General features: G+C 62.5%; 2 protein-coding genes across 7 annotated transcripts; one reads left to right on the forward strand and one right to left on the reverse strand.

The window, feature by feature from the left end:
- The first annotated feature begins 2,218 nt into the window (after nucleotides 1–2,218).
- On the forward strand, nucleotides 2,219–16,776 carry SNPH (syntaphilin). 6 transcript variants are annotated; one of them, XM_069802088.1, is made up of 6 exons: nucleotides 2,219–2,436; nucleotides 2,558–2,626; nucleotides 10,425–10,502; nucleotides 11,278–11,478; nucleotides 12,918–13,067; nucleotides 13,813–16,776. In XM_069802088.1, the coding sequence occupies exons 3-6, from the start codon at nucleotides 10,459–10,461 to the stop codon at nucleotides 14,942–14,944; spliced, it is 1,527 nt and encodes a 508-aa protein (XP_069658189.1). In that variant the 5' UTR covers nucleotides 2,219–2,436; nucleotides 2,558–2,626; nucleotides 10,425–10,458; the 3' UTR covers nucleotides 14,945–16,776. The 6 variants fall into 6 exon arrangements, with proteins under 6 accessions (XP_069658189.1, XP_069658198.1, XP_069658215.1 ...); XM_069802097.1 differs by lacking the exon at nucleotides 2,219–2,436 and having other exon boundaries at nucleotides 2,567–2,626; nucleotides 11,377–11,478; XM_069802079.1 differs by lacking the exons at nucleotides 2,219–2,436; nucleotides 2,558–2,626 and adding an exon at nucleotides 2,749–3,364.
- Nucleotides 16,630–19,497, reverse strand: SDCBP2 (syndecan binding protein 2). Its single transcript, XM_069802130.1, has 8 exons — nucleotides 19,109–19,497; nucleotides 18,912–18,987; nucleotides 18,564–18,667; nucleotides 18,236–18,397; nucleotides 17,703–17,878; nucleotides 17,466–17,637; nucleotides 17,237–17,328; nucleotides 16,630–17,129 (listed from the first exon to the last, which is right to left on the reverse strand). Exons 1-8 carry the CDS (start codon nucleotides 19,160–19,162, stop codon nucleotides 17,075–17,077), a joined length of 891 nt encoding a protein of 296 aa, XP_069658231.1. The 5' UTR covers nucleotides 19,163–19,497; the 3' UTR covers nucleotides 16,630–17,074.
- Nucleotides 19,498–22,007: the final 2,510 nt, after the last annotated feature.

Raw genomic sequence — 22,007 nt, forward strand, 5'->3', positions numbered from 1 at the left:
CGCTCACCTCAGTTATACCCCTTGTGTGTCTGGTTCTGCTGCTGTGTGCTGTTCCTGTCCTGCGTTGATTTATTTGTGGGCTCAGGGTTTAGAGAATGTGAGGAATTGATTTCAAGGGGTCTGTTCAGGGGAGTAAAAAGGCTTTAAAATGACTGAAGGCCCTGCGCTGGGCAGGCGGGGACGGGCTGGCCTTTGGGCTGGCCGGTGGCAGGGCTGGTTTCAGTTGGTTTTCTTTTTTCCACGTAGGAATAATTACATAAAATAAGCAATAAGAAGCCTTTGCCGCGGTTCTCCGAGGGGTTACTTTTCTGGGTGTAAGGGAGGGAAAAGCGACCCTGTTAGGTAAAAACCTTTCTGTTTTCTGCAAAAGAAACGGTATTTTCCTTTTTCTGCTGCCAACAGGAGTGACGCTTGCCAAGCGTAGCCCAGGCCAAGACTGTAATCAAAAGCGGCTCGTTTCCCTCTCCTCTTCGGGCCCAGGCCTGGTAGTTTTGTTCAGGAGTCGCATACCAACCCTGGGGTGAGGAAAGGGTTTGGTTCTCCAAATCTCCTGCTCGGCATCTTGGCAGTGAGCCTGTGGCAGAAGGAGGAGAGAAAACCTCTCCCTCGCTCCCCTGCAGCAGACCTAATCCCTCCCGGCGCGTCGCATCTCCCGGTGAGCCCTCTGCTCCCGCACCCTGGCGAACGGAGCACTGCAGGCTGGGGAGGGAAGAAGAAACCATTTTTCTCCCCCAAAAGCCATCCAAAATGACTCTGCATCCGATATCTGTGCTACGTCTGCCGCTGTCACAGGGTAGCAGCAGCTCCAGTGGCAGCAGATGCGCTAACTCATTAATTTTCCTTTCAAGGAGAGAGGCTGTGTGTTGGATTCACCAGGAAAGAGGGAAACAAAAGGAGGCTGGAGGCGGGCGGGAGGCAGGCAGGAATAAATGAGAGGCAGGATATATATACATTGAAAATAGTCTGCATATTGGAATAAATGAGGTACAAATCTTGCAGGAAATAAGTCCTGGAAGAAAGACTTTGCGCGTATTTACAGAACAGGTTTGTCAGAACTCCACCGTAACCGCGGGGGAGTAACAAAGGGAACCTGCAAGGGCAGGGGGAGCATGATGCCGGGGGGAGCATCGAGCTCAGCATCCCTCCACACATCGTGAGACGGGGGCTTGGGTTTTAATCCTGCCCAGCTGTGCTCAGCTGTCAGACTGGGGTCCAGATCCAGACTAGGAGCAGGCTCTGCTCAACAGTTTCCCTCTATCAGTCTATATGTGCATGCAAGCACATAGGATGTTACGTGTACATACTTAACACAGGTATATGTGTATGTGCATCTCGCTGTTCTCCCAGTTGCTGAAGGGGTGGCTGCAGCCGACCTTGGGCGCTTTCAGCTGTGGTCACCAGAGCAGAGTGGGAGCCACGTGGGCCACAGTAAGTCGCTCGGTGGCTCCCAGTAAGGGCCGAGCAGCCTCGCCCTAGATGTTTGCTCATGAAATAATTTGGAAAGGTGAAGCTCGATAGCTACAGAAGGAAATGTGTAGGTAGTACCACGAGTAACCAGACTGTGCTTGAGAGCTTGGCCGCACCGTGCCAGCGCTGACCGGCATGATTTCCCATCAAGCGAGCAGGGAGGGCGCGGAGAGAACCCGCTCCAACTGGGAGCCCTGCGCAGCAGTTCAGTTCTGCTGATGCTTTGCTGCTTTTTCAATCCCAGCCCCGGAGCTGGCGGTCTCGCTGCCGCCGGACTGACCTGTAGGTATTTAAAGGAGGCAAAGATTGTCATTTATTTATTTATTTTACTTTATGAAAGTGCGTCATTAATTAGGCGGACGGATGTCCTCAGAATTGGACTGGTTAGATGAAAATTATGACCTTGGGGGGGGGGGGGGGGTCTCCAAGGGCCGGGTGGCCGCAACGCGGGGCTGCCCCGGCTCTACCCCCCCCTGCTTCCTCCTCCTCCTCGGGGCTGCCCCGGCTCTACCCCCCCCGCTTCCTCCTCCTCCTCCTCCTCCTCCTCCTCCTCCTCCTCCTCCTCCTCCTCCTCCTCCTCCTTCTCCTCCTCCTCCTCCTCCGGGGTTACGCGGGGAGAGGAACCGAGCGCGACCCGGCTCCGGCCGCAGGGAGCACCCGGCCCGCGGGGCTCCGCCGCCGGGGAGGGACCTCAAAAACCGGCTTTTTTTTTGGGGGGGGGGGAGAGGCGGAGCGCTGCGCCCCGGCAAAAAGGAGTTGCCATAGAAACGGGGGGGAAACCCGGCGGGGGGGGGGGGAGCACCCGCGCCGCCGTCGCTTTAAGAGCGCAGAGGAGGGAGGTAAATTACGCAGCTGCAAGGCTCATCCCTCCCTCCCTGCCTCCATCCATCCCTCCATCCATCCCTCCCAGCCCTCCCTCCATCCCTCCGCTCCCCGGCCGCCCCGCCGCACCCATGGAGGCCGGCGCAGGTGATGGAGACGGGGGAGGGCGCGGGGCGTGGGGGGGTGGGAGTGGGTGCGGGGAGGGGGATGTTGGGGGGACGCTCCGCACCGCCGCCGTTCACCCTCCGCTCTCTCCCTTCCCCGCCAGGTCGCTGAGCCTCCCCCACCCCAGCCCCATCCCGGCCCCCCCCCCGGACATCGGCGGGGCTCCGCGCAGGTGAGCGGGCCGTGGGGAGGCGTGGGGGGGACCCCGCGGCCGCCGTGACTCATCCCTTTCTGGCTGCAGACTTGGGGGGGGGGGCAGACCCGCAGCACGGGGCTGCCAGCGCTGCTCTGCATCGGGGGGGGGGGGTGGTGGTGGGGGTCCCCGGGGCAGAGGGTGCTTGGGGCGGGTCACGGATCGGGCCCACAGCACACCTGCATTGCATCTACCGGACCCCCCCGGCATGCACCGGACACACGTCACACCAGCCAGACCCTCGGCACACGCACTGGACCTGCATTGCATGCACTGGACCCCCCCCCCCCCGGCATGTACCGGACCCACGTCCCGCTCACCAGACCCACACCTCATGTCCCAGACCCACATCGCCCCGCATTACGCACACTGAACCTGCACCACAAGCACCGGACCCGTACCGCGTACGCCGGACCCGCACGGCACGCCTCGGGCGTACAGCGCGCTCGCCAGCCCTGCAGTGCACTCGCCCGACCCTCCCTGCACGCACCAGGCCCGCATCACATGCACCAGAGCCTCCCTGCATGCACCAGACCACATCTGCTCTGTACGGCATCCAGACGTGTCTCCCGGCACTATGGGGCGTTGCAGGAGCTGGAGCCGCTCTGCAATTGATATTTTATTATTTAATGGCTTAATGCTCCATCTCCGAAGGGATACAGAAAATACATGAGCTGACTGATGAGCCGGGCGCTCCTTTTCTCTCCTCCCCGCAAGGTCAGTGCTGCCTGGTTGTCGCACAGAAACCCGCTGCCGTGCGTTTGTTGGGCTTATAAAACACCGGCGTTCCCACCCTCCCTAGGCAATGGGTGCGTGGTGCTGTGACCTTGTGCAAGAAGGCGCAAATCCTGGTTTCCAGCGCTGCAGGGGTCCCCGGTTGGGGGGGGGGCGGTCAGGAAGGGGCAACGCTTGGGCTCGCACCCCAGTAAGCGTCGCAGCGGGCTGAGACGGGAGATTTGGCGTGTTGTTAAAGTAGGCCATTCCAGCGGTGCGGGGACCCAGGGCTAATCTGCCGTGACCACCGTTTTTCCCAGCCCTCGTTCAAGGTGGATGGTGGCGAGGGGAGACCCGCTTCCACCGCGCCGAGACCGCGCGGGGGTGCGGAGGGGAGGGGGTAGCAGTCGCGCTGGAAGGTGGATTTCTCTTCCATGTTTTTTGCCTGCGTATCCCAAAGGAGTGGGCTCTTCTTTCTGCTTACCGGTCCTCAGCTCGGCTCCCAGCAGAGCACCAGCCCAGGGTGGGCGGTGGGGTGTAACCTCACGAGCATCCCCAACCTGCCAACCCTCCCGGCCTTGGGTAAAACCGTAGGGTCTGCATCCCGGGTATCCTGCTCCTACTCTCGTGGCAACTGCTGCTGGTACAGCATTTGTCACGGAGCTCTTTTCCCTTTTCCCTTTCCCTCCAGAGGCCTCAGGAGGAGACCAGCCTGTTCCCTCTGGTCAGGCACCTTATTTTTAGCTAATGAGGGCCAGGAATTGCCACCTCCCCATTTGGCGCTGCAGCCAGGTCAGCTGGAAAAGTGATGAGCTGCATAACCTGATCTTTTTGAATGGTCTCTATTTTCCTGTAATCTCTGGGTGTCAACTCAGCATTTTATAACAAACAAGAGAATAAAAGGAGTTACTCCTGTGTTTCATTATGTGATACAACAACTCTTAGCAAAATTGATTTTTCTGGGGGTGTTGCATAAACACCCTGTGCATTTTGTCCCTGCTCTTGCCCTGAGCGCTCTGCTCTGGTGTGAATTGGAGCATCTCCCTCTGTCCGGGACCCAGGTGAAGCTCTGTCTGCTTTGGGATGAGCCCGTCTCTGCTGGAGCAGGGAGCAGAGTTTCCCAGCCCCTGGAGGTATCGCCGCTCCCTTAGAAACTCCTGAGCAGGAGCAAAACAGCCCCTGTCTCCCAAAAAATCCCCCGTGGCAGAAGCAGAAGGGTAGACATGGTCACTGCTGTGCACCAGGCAGCCAGTGTTGAGCCAGGCAGCTGGGATGGTGCCCGTGGTGCCCACCGTGCTGACCCCCTCCTTTGCCAGACTTCTGCTGGCCTCGGCCCCCGGCTGCTGGATCCTGCTCCTTCCCACCACCCCCCAACTGCATCCCAGTCGCTTTTCAAACACAAACCGATCATGGCATTGCCTCTGTTTTGGGGATGCAGCACTCTGTCCCAAATCAGGTGGTTGTTTTTTTCACCATGTTCAGCACTTTGCTTATTTTTAGTGTGAAGGAAAAGCAAAGCCTGTGTTGGAAAGGCAGGGAGGTCTCCTCGGGAGACCTTTCTGTTCCACAGAAAAATGGAAGCTGTGATTTTCCTCCCCCTGTTGCTCTCTGCTTTTAATCTTGTTAGTACTGGAAGGCTGAAAATATGGAGAGGGACCCATAAGGAAGGCGCCCGCCAGCGTGTGCCAGGCACGGTTCTTCTCCCAAGGTTTCTGCAGAATTGGTAAAGCTGCTCTTAGATGCTTGGGCTTGGTGCCACCATTGCAAAACGCTCCTAATGCAGGATGCATCAAGGAAAACAAGGGAATCCGGCAGCAGGCAGGGTGACGGGAACCCCGACAAAAGAAGCAGTGAGCGAGAAATCTGGCAAAATGCAGTGGCTGCTGGGCCCGGGCGGCTGCGTGCCGAGGGCTGGGGCTGGGGCTGCCAAACAGGCCCGCCTGCTCTTGCACCTTCTCTCTATGTTCCCCGTGGGGACGGGACGAGCCGGTGGGGCAGCTCGGGCCAGCGTAGCAGCCGGTTCCTCGTGAACCCTGCAGAAGTCGAGCAAAGAGAGATGCCTTGGAAGTGAGAGCCTGCAGTGGCGAAACCCCTGGAGGAATGGATTGAGGAATCATCGGAGGCTTCACCGAGCCGATGGCGAGGGTCTCTCCGGGGGTCCCGTGCCCCCGTTTCCCATTGCAGGAGGCTTCTAGGAGGAGCGATACTTGCCGAGCCCTGTCTGTCCGTCGCTGGCACGGCCGGGGGATCCAGCATGGAGTGGGGAAGAGGCAGCATTCGAGCCAAAGAGGCATCTCTGCAGGGCGGCAATCCCCAAATGATGGCTGAGCCACAATTCTTGGGGAAATCCACCCCTGAGATGCCGGGCTGAGCCTCAGGGTGCTCTGCTGGCACCCTGTCACCGCTCTGCCACCCGTCTGGCTTTGCATCGCCATCGCGGTGCGGTCTGTGGGTCAGCAGTGCCCCAGATCCCCTCTGCGGCCAGCGGGAGCTGGGAACCCACTGAAGGATGCGGCTTGGGAGTACCCGGAGCCCCATGGGCTCACCCACCCCAGGACAGTGGCAGCGTGGGGGGCTCTTGGCCCCGGGGGACATGCAGAGGTGGGGAACCGGCTGAGCAACCTGTGCTGGCAGGGACCGGGGCACGTGCCGTGCCTGGGGGTGCCGGACACCATTACCGGTGCAGCGGGGATCAGCAGCTGCCTGAATCCTGCCTGGGGCTGAGCCCTGCCTGGGGCTGAGCACTGCTGACCGCAGCAGGCACAGAAAGTGCTCGGAGCGGTTACGGCACAATGTGCTGGTGAGGGGAGTCACCCACTCCTGGGGGCGAGAGGCTCTTGTGCCCGGCTGTCCTCCATCCCACCCCGCGTGTGGTGTCAGCTTTTCGTGCTGTAACTCCAGCTGTTTCCTTATCAAGGACCATTGCTTTTATTTAGCGTGAATTCCCCAGGCTAATTCTGTTGCACAGAATAAGCACTATTTTGTGCTGTTGTTTTTAAAAGAGCTGTCTTTCTGTTCCACTATGAGCCGGGCAATTGGCAGGGAGTTTTGCTGTCGGTGGCTCTAGGAGAGAGCGTTAGACATTGCGAAGGGCAGCGTTCATCCTGCCCATCCCCTGAGCTGTGTTTTGGGGTGGTTTGCAAGATGCTGAAACACAAAATAGGTAGTTTGCAGCATGAGCTCTGGATCTGATGTAAGTTGGACCATCAGACCCTGGCCCGTACCAGCATCCCCAAGGAACAAGAGCGGCCGCAGAGGTGCTGTGCTGAGCAGGGTCCTGCCGGTGCCCGCGGCAGGGGGACAAGCCAGCCCTCCCCAAATCGCCCTAACCTCGCCCCGGTGTCCGTGCGCTGGCGCTGGCTGTTAAAAATCTCTGTGTAATTGCAAGCCCGGGCTGCGCTACGGAGCTGGGACTGTGTGTCCCAGCAGGGTAATGGTGCGGAGATGAACTTTTTGGCTGCAGGGATAAGCATTTGCAGTTTGTGTGGCTGGGCTCAGCGCCCGTTTCTGATGCCAGGTTATTACTGCTTGGGGTCTCTCCGGCGCCTGTGCTGCGGACACATTCTCTCTTCTGGGGCACAAGCTGTTTTTGTCAGCTCTGTGAGGATCAACCCACAAGCAAAGGATTTTACCACATTTATTCTGTGTCCTGCAAGACATTCCCCATGTTCATCATTCTGCAAAGATGAAAATAAGGTGGAGGAAATCTGTTCCCCACACTGGCTCTCAGTTGGATGTCTCAGCCGGCACGTGAGACCTGGCTTGATCTCATCCACCCTTTGCATGACTTGGGATTTGCAGACCCAGAGTCACTGGCAGTGGCACATTGTCCTCTGGCCCCGCAAATTTCCTCTCCCGCTGCCAAGGCTCCCGATACTCATTTTTGGGGTCTTGTCCCTGTGCGGAGCGGGAGCTGCCTTCCCCACACAAGGCTGGCCATGGGCAGCTCTGCTAACCCCATCCCCGATGCTTCTGACATGGAGAGACGAGCCTGCCCGCCCTCTGCCCTGGCTTGGGTTGCTTTCCACCCCCATGTTTTTATGGGATTTCTTCTTTTCTGCTTGCCCTTGCAGCTTTGCTCTAACTCCTGCCACAAGCCCCATCTATTAGATGGATTTTAGATTTTAGTGACCTTCTCTTGGTTACTCCCCTGTGTTTCCTGGCCCTCGTGGCTGCCATCATCTTCCTTGCTGGAGAGCATGCAGCGCGCTCAGGGACACAGTTATTTATCTTTGAATGCTTTTCATTTCCTCTCAGTGTATTTTCCCCAATGCCTAATCAATGAGCAGCCGCAGCAGCGAGATGGAGCCCCCAGAAGTGCCAGGCGTTGCGGGGAGGTGGGGTCCGGGCTGACGTGGGTCCCACCGGAGGGCAGGGGCAGCCCCTCTGCGGGAATGGACCCCTCTGCAAATCACTGGAAAAGCAGAGGTCTTCACTGCTTCTCCCTTTCTTGCATTTCAAATGTGATAAGATAATCTTGGATTTTCTCAGGCTTTCATGGCAAGGCTCTCTTTGCGCTAGAGCTGCTCATCCTGCTCCATGCCGTAGTGGTAATTCCGAGTGCAGACAAGTAATTCCTTCTGTCTTTAGAGGCAAAGCAGCCATGTACCAGGTGAGAAAGCGTGTTTTCAGCTTTGGTGCTAAGTCTGCCCAACCTGCCTGTCCTTGGCAGCCTGTTGGCACGGTGAGGCTTTTGGGGAGACTGAAATGGCCTGTTGATTCTGTGGGAATAAAGACACTGACAATTTATTACCAGTGATTAAATTCAAGCCTGCTGATTCAAGCTGCCCTGGGGCAGCTTGGCAAGGCAGAGCTGGTACCCGGCCGGGAGAGGATGCGCAGCCCATCATGTTCGGGAGCTGGGGAGGGCACAGGATGGTGCTCCCCCCTCCACGGGATTTCGGTGCCCGCTGGCAGACCTCGGCCAGGCTTCCTGCAGCAGCAGCTCGGGGCTGCTCTGAGTTTCTCACCCCCTAAACCTGCCGGCACCGCGAGAAGCACCGAGCCTCGGCGTGGGTGCCAGGCGAGTCTGCAGCAGTGGGAGGAGGAGGAGAAGGAACTGAGCTCACCAGGCGTGAGACCGAATCCAGGCTTCCCCACAGAGCCGTTCCGGGCTGCGGGTGCTGGGGCAGGAGCCTGGGGTGCAGCGTGGGGTGCTGGCAGGAGCGGTACCAGCCCGTGTGCTGGACACAGGCGTGCCATCTGCGGTGCTGGCACTTGCCTGGTGCTGCATGTTAATGGAGTGGAGAGGGACCCCTGAGCAGAGAGGTTTGGCGTGTGGGTAACTGCTGTCAACAGGGAGGAGCTGGAGGCGGTGGCGATGCCGGGTACCGCTGGGCTGTGTCTGGCCAGGACACGGAGCTTGGGGCTGCGAGAGGGCGAGGAGTTAGCCCCTGAGGCCGCAAATCTCCCCAAAAGCCCTGCCGGAGAGCTGCTGGGGGGGTCACCCTGCAGCATGGAAAGGGAGGGACGGGGCCGACCCCGCTGCCCAGCTCTGCGGGGCCCTGCAGCCGGCGCCTGGGCTGTGCCGCAGCCCCGCATGGTGCTGCCGGAGGATGCTCACGCCGGCGCCTGGGCCACTCTCGGCTCTCCCGCTGGATGCTGATTCACGCTGCTGCATTAGCAAAGCCCGCAGCCGCCTGGCCACGCACGCTGTTGACTCGGGAGCAGTTATCTGGCAGGGCAGAGCGTTGCCTCCCCCTGCCCAGGTCCTTCCCAGCGTGTCCATCCCAGAGGGAAGCAGTAGGACCCCCAAATCCTGGTCACCGTGTCCTGGGGGTGCTGGCACCCCTCCCTCCACAGCTCTGGGCTCTTTGGTGCCCTGGTTTGGGGATCAGGGAGTGGCATATCCTGGGCAGAGGAGAAGTCTGGGCTGGCTGTTGTGGGCTTTGAGTATTAGGCAAGAGGTAGCCTGGAAAAAACAAGCCCTGGGGTGGCAAATGCAAAAGGCTGCATTGGGGTGAGCTGGCCGTGCTCCCTCCTCCTCTCCTGCCTCCCTGTCTCGTCCCGCTCCTCGCGCTCCCCTGGACCGTGGCCGAGCAGCACTTGGCATTTGCAGTCGCCCATCGATTATCAGCTGGCCGATCCCATCGCTTGCGTTGCTCTGGGCTGGAGCTGCCAAAATCTGGAACAAATACCCACATTGTGAATGGGCTTGGGGATAGCGGGGGGGCCCACATGGTGCCCCCGGCCTGGCTGTCACCGGCAGCCCGTGAGCGTGGTGGGGCATCGCAGCGGTCCCACGGGATGCTCGGCGGGATGGACATGCTGAGTGGGTGCTTTCCGTATCTCTGCTCCTCTGCAGCAGTTCACATCCCTGCGTGTGCCCGAGGTGCTGCCTCCTTGAGCAGCTCCCGATGATTGCTACGAGCCTCTGGATCTGGCCTATTTATTTACAGGAAAATGGGCTCTGTGTTTCTCAAGGGATTAGCTGTTGCTGCCGCATCATGCAGGGATCTGTGCTTCCTTACCTGATTTCACTGGTGAACGGGCGATTCTGACTTAATTAAGAAAAAGCAGGCGCCCAGCCCACTGTGGGGACAGCCGCCTGCCTGGGCAGAAACTCAGCGAGGTCCAGGGCTGGGTGTCGGAGCCCTTGTCACATCTCTGCCCCGAGTAATGCCACCACCGCAGGCACCCTGTGTCCCTGGAGGAGACCTCCCTTCCCTGGCAGGGACAGGGACCTGGGGTCAGGGAAAAGCTTGTCCCGTGTCTGGAGACTGGTGGGAAAGGGGCTTTAGACCACAGGCAGGTACTTGCTGTGCTTCTGGTTTGCCTTATAAATTAAGAAAGCCCTCGCCCTGCGCCCGCAGCGCGCCCTGCCTGGGCAGGACCCTGGGCATGCAGCATCCCGGCGTTCCTGGGCTGTGGGAAGCAGGCAAGGAGCGCAGCCCAGATGTTGAGGGGATACGGTCCACATCTGTCCCTGTACAGGTGGCCCTGGGGACTAAACTGGTGCCCCGGTGCGGGGGCTCACCCCTGTGCCGGCTCTTTGCATCGTTCCCATCCCACTGGGGCCATTTCTCTGCCTTCACCTCCTCTCTCTGTTGCGTTTAACCCGCAGTTCCCCGGCGCCCAGGACCCACGGCACTGCAGCAATGTCTCTGCCGGGGAGCAGACGCTCGTCTACCGGATCGCGCAGGTGAATATGCTTCGGCCTTTGGCCCCTGGGACCCGGCATCAGCGGCTGCCCAGCACTTCTCCTGGCTGGTAGCAGGGAGGGAACGATCCCCACCTACACCACGAGCTGCCACTTTGCAGCACGAACCCCCAGCCCGGCTTTCGGGGGTAGCACGTTGCTGCCCGCCGCACAGCACTTTCCTGTCCGTGCATGCAGCCCCCCCGAGTGCTGCACCCCCCTGTCCCTCTCTGTCTGTCTCTGCCACAGCCGGGACCGACCCCTCTGTCCATCCAGGCAAAGGCAGGCAGTGGCGGAGGGTCCCAGCGCCAGCCAGTGGCACAGGGGCACTGGGGTTGGGGCGGTGAAGCCGAGAGGTGCGTTAGCCCTTGAAAAGCCTCTCCTTGAGCTGCAGTGATAAAGAGCAAGAGGGAAAAAAGAGAGAAAAAAAGCATTTATTCCCTTCCAAATGTCTCCATGACCTGGGCTGCCGTTATTTAGGTACCAGCTGCCACCAGCAGCATGGGCAGAGAGAAAAGGCAGCAGAGTGGCTCGAGCTCTGCCAGAGCCACGGTCCCCGAGGGCTCCCAAGGGGCTCCCGGTCCTCGGGGTGCAGGGATGCCATGCTGCCATCGAGGGAATGCCATGCTGGGAGGGTGGGGGGAGCGGGTGGGCAGCCCCACACCCCCCCACCACCCCCAGCCCTGCCTTTGTGCCCGTCGCCGTGTCTGTGCCATTTTGATCCCTGCTGTTTGTTTTGTCCTTTTGTCTTGTGTGTTCTCGGTGTGGTGGTTGGCAGTCGCGGGGTTTATGGACGGAGTGGCTTTGCCTCCTTCTTTAAGTCTTCAGCGCCCTCAGCCACTCGGCCTGAGACACAGCCTCTTCTCCCTGCCTCCAGGCGCCCCTCGCCCCCCGGGAGGGACACCTACGGCACCTCCTCGCTGAGCAGCAGCAGCAATTCTGGCTCCTGCAAGGGCAGCGACAGCAGCCCCACCCCAAGGTAACCCATCACCCGTGGCCCCAGGGCGGCTGCCGGGTGACCCCCCCCCGGGCAGAAGGGAGCAGCACCCGTGTTGCTGGTGCCAGTGCCCGGTGGGTACAGGAGTGCAGGGGCCGGTGGAGCGAGGCTGTGTGTGCTGGACGGCTGGGGAAGCCGGAGCCAGCGGAGCTGCTGGCGTTGTCTCGCAAAAATCCCCCCACCATCCTCCTCCAAACCTCTCCGCCGCCGTTGTCGTGTCTTCTCCCTCCCTGTCCCACCCCGCTGCCTGCCAGCCCGGCACCCCGACCCCTTCCCTCCGTCCTGCCGTGGCTGTGGCTTGCACGCTGCACGTGTCCTTCCCGCCGCTCCTGCACCCCAAGGAGCACCCCGGGTCCTTCAGGACCAAAGGCATGGCGGACAAGAGCTTTGTTTCCATCCCCTCGTGCTGCCTGGCGAAGGTCCGGCAAGAGCCAGCGGCAGCCTGCGGGACGGGCACCGACCCCAGCCCTGCAGGCACAGCAGCCTGTGCCAGCATTTTGGGCTGCTGGTTGCGCTGCTCCAGGGAGAGAGGCTCATCCCCAGGCTGGGCTGCTCCCACCCGTCCCCAACCGCCTTCCATCTCCCAGAGGTGGCATCAAATCTGGGAGGATCGAGGGGCTCGGGGGTAACCTGGCGATCAGAGCCCGTGCACGCCGCAGCAGGGAGCGGTGGCCGTCCTGCTGCAACGGGGCATTGCAAGGCCACGGTCCTGCCTGGCTGCTCCTAACACGATGCTTATGTCTCTGGCCGAAGGCTGCTGGGCTGCCTGCTGCCACGCGTGGGGATTTTGGGCTGCCCTGCTGCCATGCACAGACAGTACCCGCCACCCTGGCCCTGGCCAGCCCCTGCTCTCCACGCTGCCCTGGGCTTTGGGCCAGAGACATCACCTCATCCGTGCCAGTGGCGGCGTGAGGAGGGTCCGGACATGCTGCTGGCCCAGCCCGGAGCAAATGCCGGACGCCGCGGCTTGCTCTCCACGGGCAGGACAGCTGCCAGCTCCAAGACCTGCTCCATCCCAAACCCTCCCATTACCCATCTTCCGTCTCCATCTCTTCTGGGGCTGATCCCACCCTGGGGTCTCCATCTGCATCTGTCATTCCCTGGAAAGCTCGCTCTGGGCACACGGAGACCTCGGCACCTGCCTGCTCCTGGCTCTGCTCATGCACCCGCCGCCCTGGCGAAGCGCTCAGCTCTGCAGAGGGCTCAGCACCAGCGGGATCGGGAGCTGTGCCCACCCTCCAGCCATTGGCACAGCACCCTGAGACACCCACCCTGCCTCTCCCGCCCGCAGGGCTCCTTTGGGATGCGTGACAGGGCTGCACACCCCTGCACCCCGAAAGCAAGCATCTCCCTTGGGGCCCCTCCACTGAGCCCGTGCCGGCGCCGGCACCGGCGGGTGGGTGACGTCTGTGTCCCCGCAGGCGCTCGGCCAAGTACAACCTCTGCAGCGACAACCATGGGATAAAACCGCCGACGCCGGAACAGTACCTGACGCCCCTGCAGCAGAAGGAGGTCTGCATCAGGCACCTGAAAGCTCGCCTGAAGGACACGCAGGAGCGGCTGCAGGACAGGTGAGCACAGGAGAAGCGGGCACAGACTCCCCCCGGCATGGGAGTTGCCGGGAAGGGTCCCGGCACCAGCCGTCGCCACCCGCAGCGGCAGGTCCTGTATGGGACTGGTCCTTCTGGGATCTCTTGGTTCCCAGCCCTGCATCTTGTCCTTGGACTCATGCCCAGGCACAGGGTTCACAGCTTTGCAGCGGCATTGCAGGCATGTCAGCATCTGGCATTGCTGCCCGTCCAGCCAGGGAGCCGCTGATTCGGGGACCGCGGAGCCCGTACATCCCACCTGCGGTGGCTGCGCTCTCCCCTGCGCCCCCGGTTTAAGCCTCTGCCATGCTTTTTCTGAATTTCAGCGTCAGAGGGTGGCTAATCCCCATCTGCTCCTCTCGGGCTTAGGCACGTCCTCGCCGGCGTGCCAGCTGCCACGCACCCACCCGGGGCACCTGCCTGTCCCCACGCAGCCCTCGGGAGCCCTGGGCTCTGCATCCTCCTCCGGGAGAGCATCGCTCCTGAGGGTCCCCCGAGCACCGCTCCCTAGGGTCCCTGAGCATCATGCCCGAGGGTCCCCAAGCATCACTCCCAAGGGTCCCCAAGCATCACTCCCAAGTGTCCCTGAGCCACCAGATCCATCCCTGGGTCCCAGCCGCGCGTGTTACTGGGTGATCTGGCTCCAACTCCATGCCGGGCACGTGAGGATGGGGCTGGCCCTGCAGCCCCCTCAGCACCGCGGCGGTGCCCTTCCCGTCTCTCGCAGGGATGCCGAGATCGAGGACCTGAAGACGCAGCTGTCGCGGATGCAGGAGGACTGGATCGAGGAGGAGTGCCATCGCGTGGAGGCCCAGCTGGCGCTGAAGGAAGCCCGCAAGGAGATCAAGCAGCTGAAGCAGGTCATTGACACAGTGAAGAACAACCTGCTGGAGAAGGACAAGGGGCTCCAGAAGTATTTTGTGGACATCAACATCCAGAACAAGAAGCTGGAGACGCTGCTGCATAGCATGGAGGTGGCGCAGAACGGGGCGCTGAAGGAGGAGGGGGCCGGTGAGTCGGCCGGGGGGTCCCCGGCCCGATCCCTCACCCGCAGCTCCACCTACACCAAGCTGAGCGACCAGGGGGCCGGGGACCGCAACGTGGGGGGCTCGCAGACCATCTCGCTGGACGAGGGGGCCGACAGCGGCTTCGCCGGGGCAGAGGATGCTCCCGGCCACACGGACCCGCTGGAGGTGGGGGGCGAGCCCGGCGGCCGCCTGCCCCCCAGTTCCACCTACGAGAAGCTGCTGGGGCTGCGGGGCGGCGTGGAGGCTGGGGTGCAGGCCAGCTGCATGCAGGAGCGGGCCATCCAGACGGACTTCGTGCCCTGCCAGCCCGACCTGGACACCATCCTGGAGAAGGTGATGAAGTCCCAGGCTTGCAGCTTAGGCAGCCCCACCTCGGCCTGGGTCTCCGAAATGGAAGACGTGATGCCCGGCCCCGAGCTCTCCAACCCCGCCGGGACCACGGACCTGCCGGCAGCCGAGCCCGACGCCGCCGTGGCGGGTGCCGCGGCCGAGGGGGGTACCCCCTGCAACCCGGCGGTGCGGCAGCCCCCCGGCGCCAGCCCCTCCGTGGCCATCGCCTGCGTGGCGGAGGAGGAGACGACGGAGGTGACCGGCTGCGAGGCCGCCCCTTCCAAGAGCTACTGGAGCCGCCATTTCATCGTGGATCTGTTGGCGGTGGTGGTGCCGGCGGTGCCCACGGTGGCCTGGCTGTGCCGCTCGCAGCGCCGGCAGGGTCAGCCCATCTACAATATCAGCTCGCTGCTGCGGGGCTGCTGCACCGTGGCCCTCCACTCCATCCGCAGGATGGGCTGTCGCCCCGTCGCCAGCCCCGGGGGCAGCACCCAGCCCTGACACCCCCCCCTGCACCCCGACACCCCCCGCCCGCCCCCACGGACTCGACTGCTGATTGTAAAGCCCCCCGCCATGTCCCCGCTCTCCCGGGCTCCTTCGTTGGCCCTGGCTCGTTATGCAGCCCTGGGGGGGGTGGGAAAGGGCCAGGGGGGGTTCTGTGGGTGTATCGGGGTGTGCTGCTCCCCCCCCAGCTCCTTTGTCCTGGAGGAGGGAAAGGACTGTTGCTGGAAGAGAGGTGCCAAGCGGCGATGTCGGATGCGGCACCGAGCATCGTGCTGCAGCCCCCTGCCCGATGGACGCCGCGGTGCCTCCAGCTGCTGGGGGGGGGTTACGGGGCTGCACCCCACTGGGTGGGCTCTCCCTTCATTGCACTCGCTTTCCAGTTGTCCTTGCTCTGTCCCGCAGCCAGCCCTGCCACAGATGGGCAATGGCGAGGAGCCACACAACAGCAGAGAGAGCCAGGGGGGCCACAGTGGGGACCCCCACCCTGGGTGCATTTCATGCTCTGTGTGCGGGTTGCACCTCAACAGCAAAGTCTGGCTGCGGGCAGGAGGATGGCAGGAACCCGCCTGGACGCAGGGACCAGTTCTGGACTGGTTCGGGAGGCAGTGGGAGCCCGTGGGGCACCTTCGCCCTGGCCTGCTGACCCGCTTCGGTGTCCGTCCTCCTCCCTCCGGCAGGATGGTGCCCTGGCGGGGCTCTCTTCAAGCCGCCCATTGCTTGGGAGATGCCTCCCTGCTCTGGGATGGAACCGGACTGGGGCTCCCGCGCTGCTGAGCGAGGCCGAGCAGCCCTGGGGGAAGCTTCGGTCCCTCCCTCCCTTTGCTTTGCACTATATTCACTTTTTTTTTTTGGTACAGACTGAAGCCCGGTTGTTGGGGGGACCAAGGTGGCGGTGAGCTGGAGGGGGGAAACCCCCAGCCTTGGCTCTGGCTGCCACAGAGCGGGACCGGGGGCTCTTGTGGTTTTGGCAGAGGTGATGCTGGCGATGCTGGTGATCCTACCTTGTGCCGGAGCTTGGGGATGCCTTTGCTGGGAGGCAGCGAGGGGGTGCAGGCAGGGCTGTGCAGGCAGAGCCGAGCATCTTTGCCTGCCCTGGCCCCCCAGCCGAATCCCTGCTTTGCTGGTGGCCTCCGGAAAAGAAGAAGAAGAAAAAAAAAATGCCTTTTTTTTTTTTTTTTGAAAAGCAAAGACAGCAAGGATTGCTCAGTGGGGGCTGGCGAGACGCGAGACTTGGGGCTCCCCCGGGCGCGCGGCGCTCCCACCCCCACGAATGTCTGTGGCTTCTTCGTGACTTGAATTAACCGTGTTTCCCCATCCCACCCCGCTCCACCACCCATGGGTGCCACCGGCCGGGTGCCCTGGGAGCCAGCGATGCTCCACATGCTGGCATCCACCGGTCCCCGTAGGGGCTCACACCGCGTCCCACACGCCCCGTGCTTCCCCGCATCCCCCATCCGGTGGCTGGGAGGACGCGGAGCACCGGCTCTGCCCGTGCTGGGGGTGGCGGAGGCGGCGGCAGCCGCTGGCACAGCACCGGGTGCCGGGTGAAGTATTGGGGGAGAAACGGTGGCAAGACAGCCGGGGCGGCCGATGTAAGCGGAGCTAGGATATACGCCTCTTGTGCAATGTATTTGTGGATCTGTGTACACGTCTGTTAGACTATCCAAAGCTTTGCCAAGAAATAAATGTAACGATTATATTTGAAAGACAAATCTATACAATATATTTTTTAAATACAGAACTGAAAAAGCTGTAACCCCCCTTTTCTTGTTTCCCCTGTCCTGTACTCGCTGTCTGTGGTGGATGTAATAAACGTCGCTGGGTCTGTGTCTGCTTTGGCTGGAGCCAGCCTTTGGCGTCTGCCCCGAGGGGGGCTGGCCCAGGCGGGGACACGGGGGGACACGGGGACCCCAGGACGGTGGGAGGCACATGCCCCATCCCTGCCGATGAAAGGGAGGAGAGGACATCGCGGGCTGGCAGTTCCCCCATGCCACCCGGCGGCCACCAGCCTCTGTAGGGATGAGGGGTTTTGTGCTAAGCCAGCTTCTTTTGGGGATGCTGCGGGGGGTACCTTCGCAGCCCCTCCAAGCTTCCAGCGTCAGCCCTCTTGGGACGGCAGCGATCGCATCAGAGGTCGGGGACGGAGTGGTCCATGGCTGACTTCACCAGCCCCGCCGAGAGCCTAGGCACAGGGACGGGCGCTCAGCCGGGGGAGTCTGGGGGGCCCCTCGGAGGGTCCCGTGGGGCCACGGCAGGGTGGGGGTGGGCACCGCGGCCCCACGATCTCACCGTTTGACCATGTGCTCGTAGATCACGGTGGGGATGATGGTCAGCGTGACCACGTTCCCGGCCCCTGCCAGCACCTCCGTCAGCTGCTTATCCTGCGGGAGAGAGCGGGTGGGTCCCGTGGGATGCCCGGCTCTGCCCACCATGGCGTGGCAGCTCCTTACGGCTCCCCTGGCCGGATCCCGGGCACCCCCGGGCGCGTTCGGCACCGCCGGTTGTGCGCAGCCCCTACCTTCATGCCGATGACGTTCTGGCCGTTCACCTCGCAGATGCAGTGGTGGGTGAGGAGGCCGTTGCGGGCGGCAGAGCTGTCCTTCGCCAGCGACACGATTTTCCCCTTCTTGACCACGATGCCGATGTGGCCGTTGCTGTCCTTGTGCACGGTGACGGTGCGCTGGAAAGGTCTGCGGGGAGACTGCGGTCAGTACCGGCACTGCCGGCGGCATCGCCTGCCCGCCCGCCCGCTCACCTGTCCCGCACCACCATGACAATTTTCTCTGGGGACGCCTTCTTCAGCGCCCGCTGCGCTTTGTCGCTGCTCCAGCCCGTGCAGTTCTTGCCATCGATCTGCAGGATCTGGTCACCGAAGCGCAGCCCCACCAGTGCTGCCGGCGAGTTGACCTTCACCAGCTGCACGAAGATGCCCTGGGGACACGGGGGGAGCGATGGCACAGGGACTGGGAAGCCGTGCCATGCCATGTACCACGCTGTACCATGACACACTGTGCCATAATGCACCATGCTGTGCCGCACTGTGCTGTGCCGTGCCATGCTGCCATTTAATGCCACGCATTGCCATGCCGTGATGTAGCGTGCCACGTCACGCTGCACTGTACCATCGTGCTTGTGCCCTGCCTTGCCATGCAACATCATGCCACGCTCCCCCATACCATGGTATGGCGAACCACAACATGCTGTGCCATGCCACAGTGCACCGTACCATGCCGTGCCGTGCCGTGCCATGCCAAGCCACACCGTGCCACGCCAGCCCAGCCCCCTCACCTGGTCGACGTTTTTCAGCTGCAGCCCCGTCTTGCCCCGCTCATCCTTGCACAGGTGAATCTCCCGCACACCTGGCTTGATCTCTGCCCGGCGCAGCCCCACGTTGTTCCCGGTCAGGGGGGCAACCAGCTGGCCTGGGGGGGGCCCGGCGGGTGTCAGCGCCTGCAATGGAGCCAGGGGTCAGTGGAGCCGGTGGGGGCACAGGGCCCTGCGCACATCACCCCGCAGGCAGGATACATCCCGGAGAGCCCCCCCTCTCAGCAGTGATGCTGTGGCACAGGGGGAGCCCTGTGCAGGACAGGCGAGAGTCGCCAGCCCAGACACCTACAGTGCTGCTTTCCGGGAGCAGGTTCTTCTGGATCTCTTCACTGGAAAGAGCCAGCCCCATGTAGTTTTCCAGCTCAGCCAGGTTTGGGTACAGCATGGGCGGTGCTGCGGGACACACCGAGAGTGGCCTCAGCTCGCGGGGTCCCTAACCCATGGCCATTGCCACCACCCCCCCCCCAGGATCCTTCCCAGGACCATGGGCCAGCAGAAAGAAACTCCCAAATCCCATCGCCTACCCATGCACTGAGCTGTGGCAGGTCTCAGCTGAGCTCCCCTGCACGGTGAGCATCATTCCCCCCCGCCCCCAGACAGCCTCTTGACAGGGAGAGCCGATCGCAACCCGCGTTACCGGTGTCTGAGACGAGCTTCGGCTTCTCCGTGAGCACCGTCGTGGCGGGTGTCCTTACCCCGGCAGCTGCCTGTGCCTGCCAAGAGATGGAGCTTGCTCAAGGCTCTGCCCCCCAGCCCTGGGGACCCTCCAAGGATGGGACCCCACAGGGACCCATCAGGGTCTGCTCAACCCCCCCATAATGCCGCTGTGCTGACCTGCAAGATCTGGTGGCCCTTCATGTCCTCCAGGGAGGGGTAGAGCGTTGCCATCGCTGCTGCTGCTGCCACTGCTGCCGCCGCACCTGGGGACGGGTTGGTTTGGGGATGGGGTACCTCTCCCCAAGCATCCCTCCCGGCTCACGTGCCCAGCTCCGTGTGCCGGAGACGGGCTGTCACCCGGGGCCTCCGGTGTGACTCAGGGCCGTGTCACTGGGGTCACCGCCTCCACCAGTTCCCGGCAGGTGGGACACGGGCACCCCAGGCATTGCTCGGCTCGTAGTGGGTCCCACTCCCCATGTCCGCCTGCCCAGCGGGGCCCTTCCAGCATCACCCGGAGACAGGAGTGGGATGTCCCACGGGAACAGCCCCTCCGACCGCTCCTTGCAGTGCCCCCATCAGTCCCCTCTGCCGCCCCCCCGCGCACCTCACGCTGTGCCCACGGCAAGGCTGTGCCACCCAGCCCTGCCCCACGCCGTCGTGTGTCCCGAAACGCACTGTCCAGTCCAAAACTCGGGGCGTAGGGGCCAAATCCAGACCCAACTCCAAGCCCTGCAGGAACCGGGCAGGATCCCACATGCAGCCCAGGGACCACAGCACCATCTCCAGATGGATGAGGACCCCCCCCCCAAAGCCCAACCCTGGCACCCCTGGACTCACCTGCCAACAGCTCCCGGCTCCCTGCGCCACCCTCCGCTCGGTCCCCGGCTTTTATAGCCGTGCCCAGCCCAGGGAGGGGCCAGGCAGCCTCAGCTGATCGACACCCCCGCCAGGTAGGGCACAGGTGAGGAAGAGGATGAGGAAGAGGAAGCCAAAGCTGCACGGGGCCCTGGCACTGCAGGGAAGGGGACAGGGATGGGGATGGCTTTCTGTGGGTTCAGGCATCCTGAGGGAGCAGGGATGGGGCTGTGCCCACACCCCCAGCCACTGTGGTGGCCCCCCCCTCCCACTGCATCACCACTCCGGCACACGGCTTGGCCCCACTGCAGCCCTTATACCCCAGACTGGGGGGACCGAGGGTGCTGTTTTTGGGGCAGGGGGTGAAGCGGGGTGCCCCACTGTGACCAGCCCCGCGTGGGCGGCTGGCTCCCGCTGACACCTCGCTGCCCAGGCGCGTGGGGCTGACGTGGCCGTGACCGGGATGCCGTGTCCCGCACCCTTCCAGCCGTCACCAGCGGCCCCAGGGCACGCACCAGGTGTGACGGCCCCGTGGGAGTCCCGCGCCACTGATGGAAAAACTGAGCGAGCGCAGAGTCAGGGCACGGGGTGGACACAGGCATCCCTGCCGCCGTGGGACATCGCCGCGTCACCCCGGGATCCAGACGTCCAGCACCCACCAGTGACATCCTGCTGCCGGCACTGGGGATGCCACAGGCCACCGTGTCCCCAGGAACTGGGCAGTGGGGTCCTGCGGGCACCCAGACAGGGCTGGAGCCAGTGGCACCAATCCAGGACCTTGCCGGCACGGGGCCAGCGCCGCTGCGGAGCGGCAGTCGGGCACGTCCCGGCTCCCTGCGCCTCCGCTCCTGCGTGCCAGGCCAGGAGGAAGCGTTTTATTTACTGATATTATTTTTAGCCTGACGGTGCCCGGCTGCCTCAGCCAGCCTGGGACAAGAGCAGCCCAACCGCTGATAAACACGGCCAGGAGCAGGGAGATATCCTACAGCAGCCGGAGAAGGATGGTTCCCAGGGGGTCTGTGCCTGCCCCCCAAACCCTCACCCCTGCCAAACTGGAGCTGGAAGGACCCGCACCCTACCTGCACTTGTGGGTACTGCGGGAGCTGCCGTGGGGGGCTGTGTGCTGAGGGCAGGGGAGGCAGCCGCTGGCCCCCAGGGCACCGCGCTCCCCCCAGCACTGGCTTATCTCCAGCCACAAGCCATGGCACTGCCTGGCACCGGTTAATAATTAAAGCAAAAAGCTTTGCAGGAAAAGAAACCCAAGCTCGCCTTGAGTTTCCACCCAGAAGTGGTTGCGGCAAAGGGCAGGGCATGATGCTGGTGCCCCGGCAGCTCCCTGTTCTGCTTAATTAAGTAGCAATTGAGGGTAGCACTAATATCCGCACAGCTTGGCCTGATCCCACACGACCCTGTGCAAGCATTGGTCTTCCCGAACGCAGCCCAAGCGGCAGAGCTGCTCCTGCCCCACGGCTGCCGTTCCCTCCAGCACCTTCCCCAGCTCCCCGTTAAACACAAACTTTGCTCCCAACAAACCTGCTCGGGAGCTGGGACTTGCTGCGTTATTGATTGTGGCCGCGTTATCGATCGTGGCAAATGGAGCAAAGGGCATTTACGGAGGAGCCGGGTGCTGGCACAGGGCAGTGCCCGAGCAGAACCTACACCGTGAGCCACGCAATGTTCACCAGCCGCTGCCGGCAAACATCTGAGCTGCAGCAGCAAAGCCCAGAAGCAGGGGGCTCAGGGACCCCCGCTGACCAGGCGCGGTGGGGAAATCACTAAGAAAGGCACCGAAAAAACCCCAAGAGGCTTTTCAGGTCCGTGGTGGTCTGGCCTGCAAATACCGGCTGCTGGATGTGCCATGCACACGTTGCAATGTCCAGCCTCCAAAGAGGACCGAAATAAATACTTGGAGATTATCGATACGCTTCTCCAGAGCTGGAGGGACCCTGGGAGCACACGTCCATCTGCCCTTCACGGTCCCAGTCCAGGCTGAGTCACAGCCACACCAGCGAGAGGCTGTGAGGGCAACGCTTAATAGGTTATGGTAAGGCAATTAATTATGCAAATTCCAGCACACCACCATCACCTTTCTGCAGAGCCCAGTGAGCCCCAGGCGTCCCTCTGTGCTCCCAGGGCCAAGCACCCAAGCCTCACCCCAAAGCAAGCCAGCACAGCCAGAGGCCAGCCCTTCCAGCACCACGTGAGCCCGGCACAGCACCCT

Source organism: Haliaeetus albicilla, chromosome 2 (genome assembly GCF_947461875.1).
Source record: "Haliaeetus albicilla chromosome 2, bHalAlb1.1, whole genome shotgun sequence".
Taxonomy (NCBI): domain Eukaryota; kingdom Metazoa; phylum Chordata; class Aves; order Accipitriformes; family Accipitridae; genus Haliaeetus; species Haliaeetus albicilla.

Coding starts and splice junctions, on each gene's coding strand:
- SNPH (XM_069802088.1), top strand. CDS start 10,459: ATGTCTCTGCCGGGGAGCAGACGCTCGTCTACCGGATCGCGCAG. Junction 11,479..12,917: donor GACAGCAGCCCCACCCCAAG/GTAACCCATCAC, acceptor GTGTCCCCGCAG/GCGCTCGGCCAAGTACAACC. Junction 13,068..13,812: donor CAGGAGCGGCTGCAGGACAG/GTGAGCACAGGA, acceptor CGTCTCTCGCAG/GGATGCCGAGATCGAGGACC.
- SDCBP2 (XM_069802130.1), bottom strand. CDS start 19,162: ATGGCAACGCTCTACCCCTCCCTGGAGGACATGAAGGGCCACCAGATC. Junction 18,398..18,563: donor TGCTCCCGGAAAGCAGCACT/GTAGGTGTCTGG, acceptor GCTCCATTGCAG/GCGCTGACACCCGCCGGGCC. Junction 17,329..17,465: donor AGAACGTCATCGGCATGAAG/GTAGGGGCTGCG, acceptor TCTCTCCCGCAG/GATAAGCAGCTGACGGAGGT.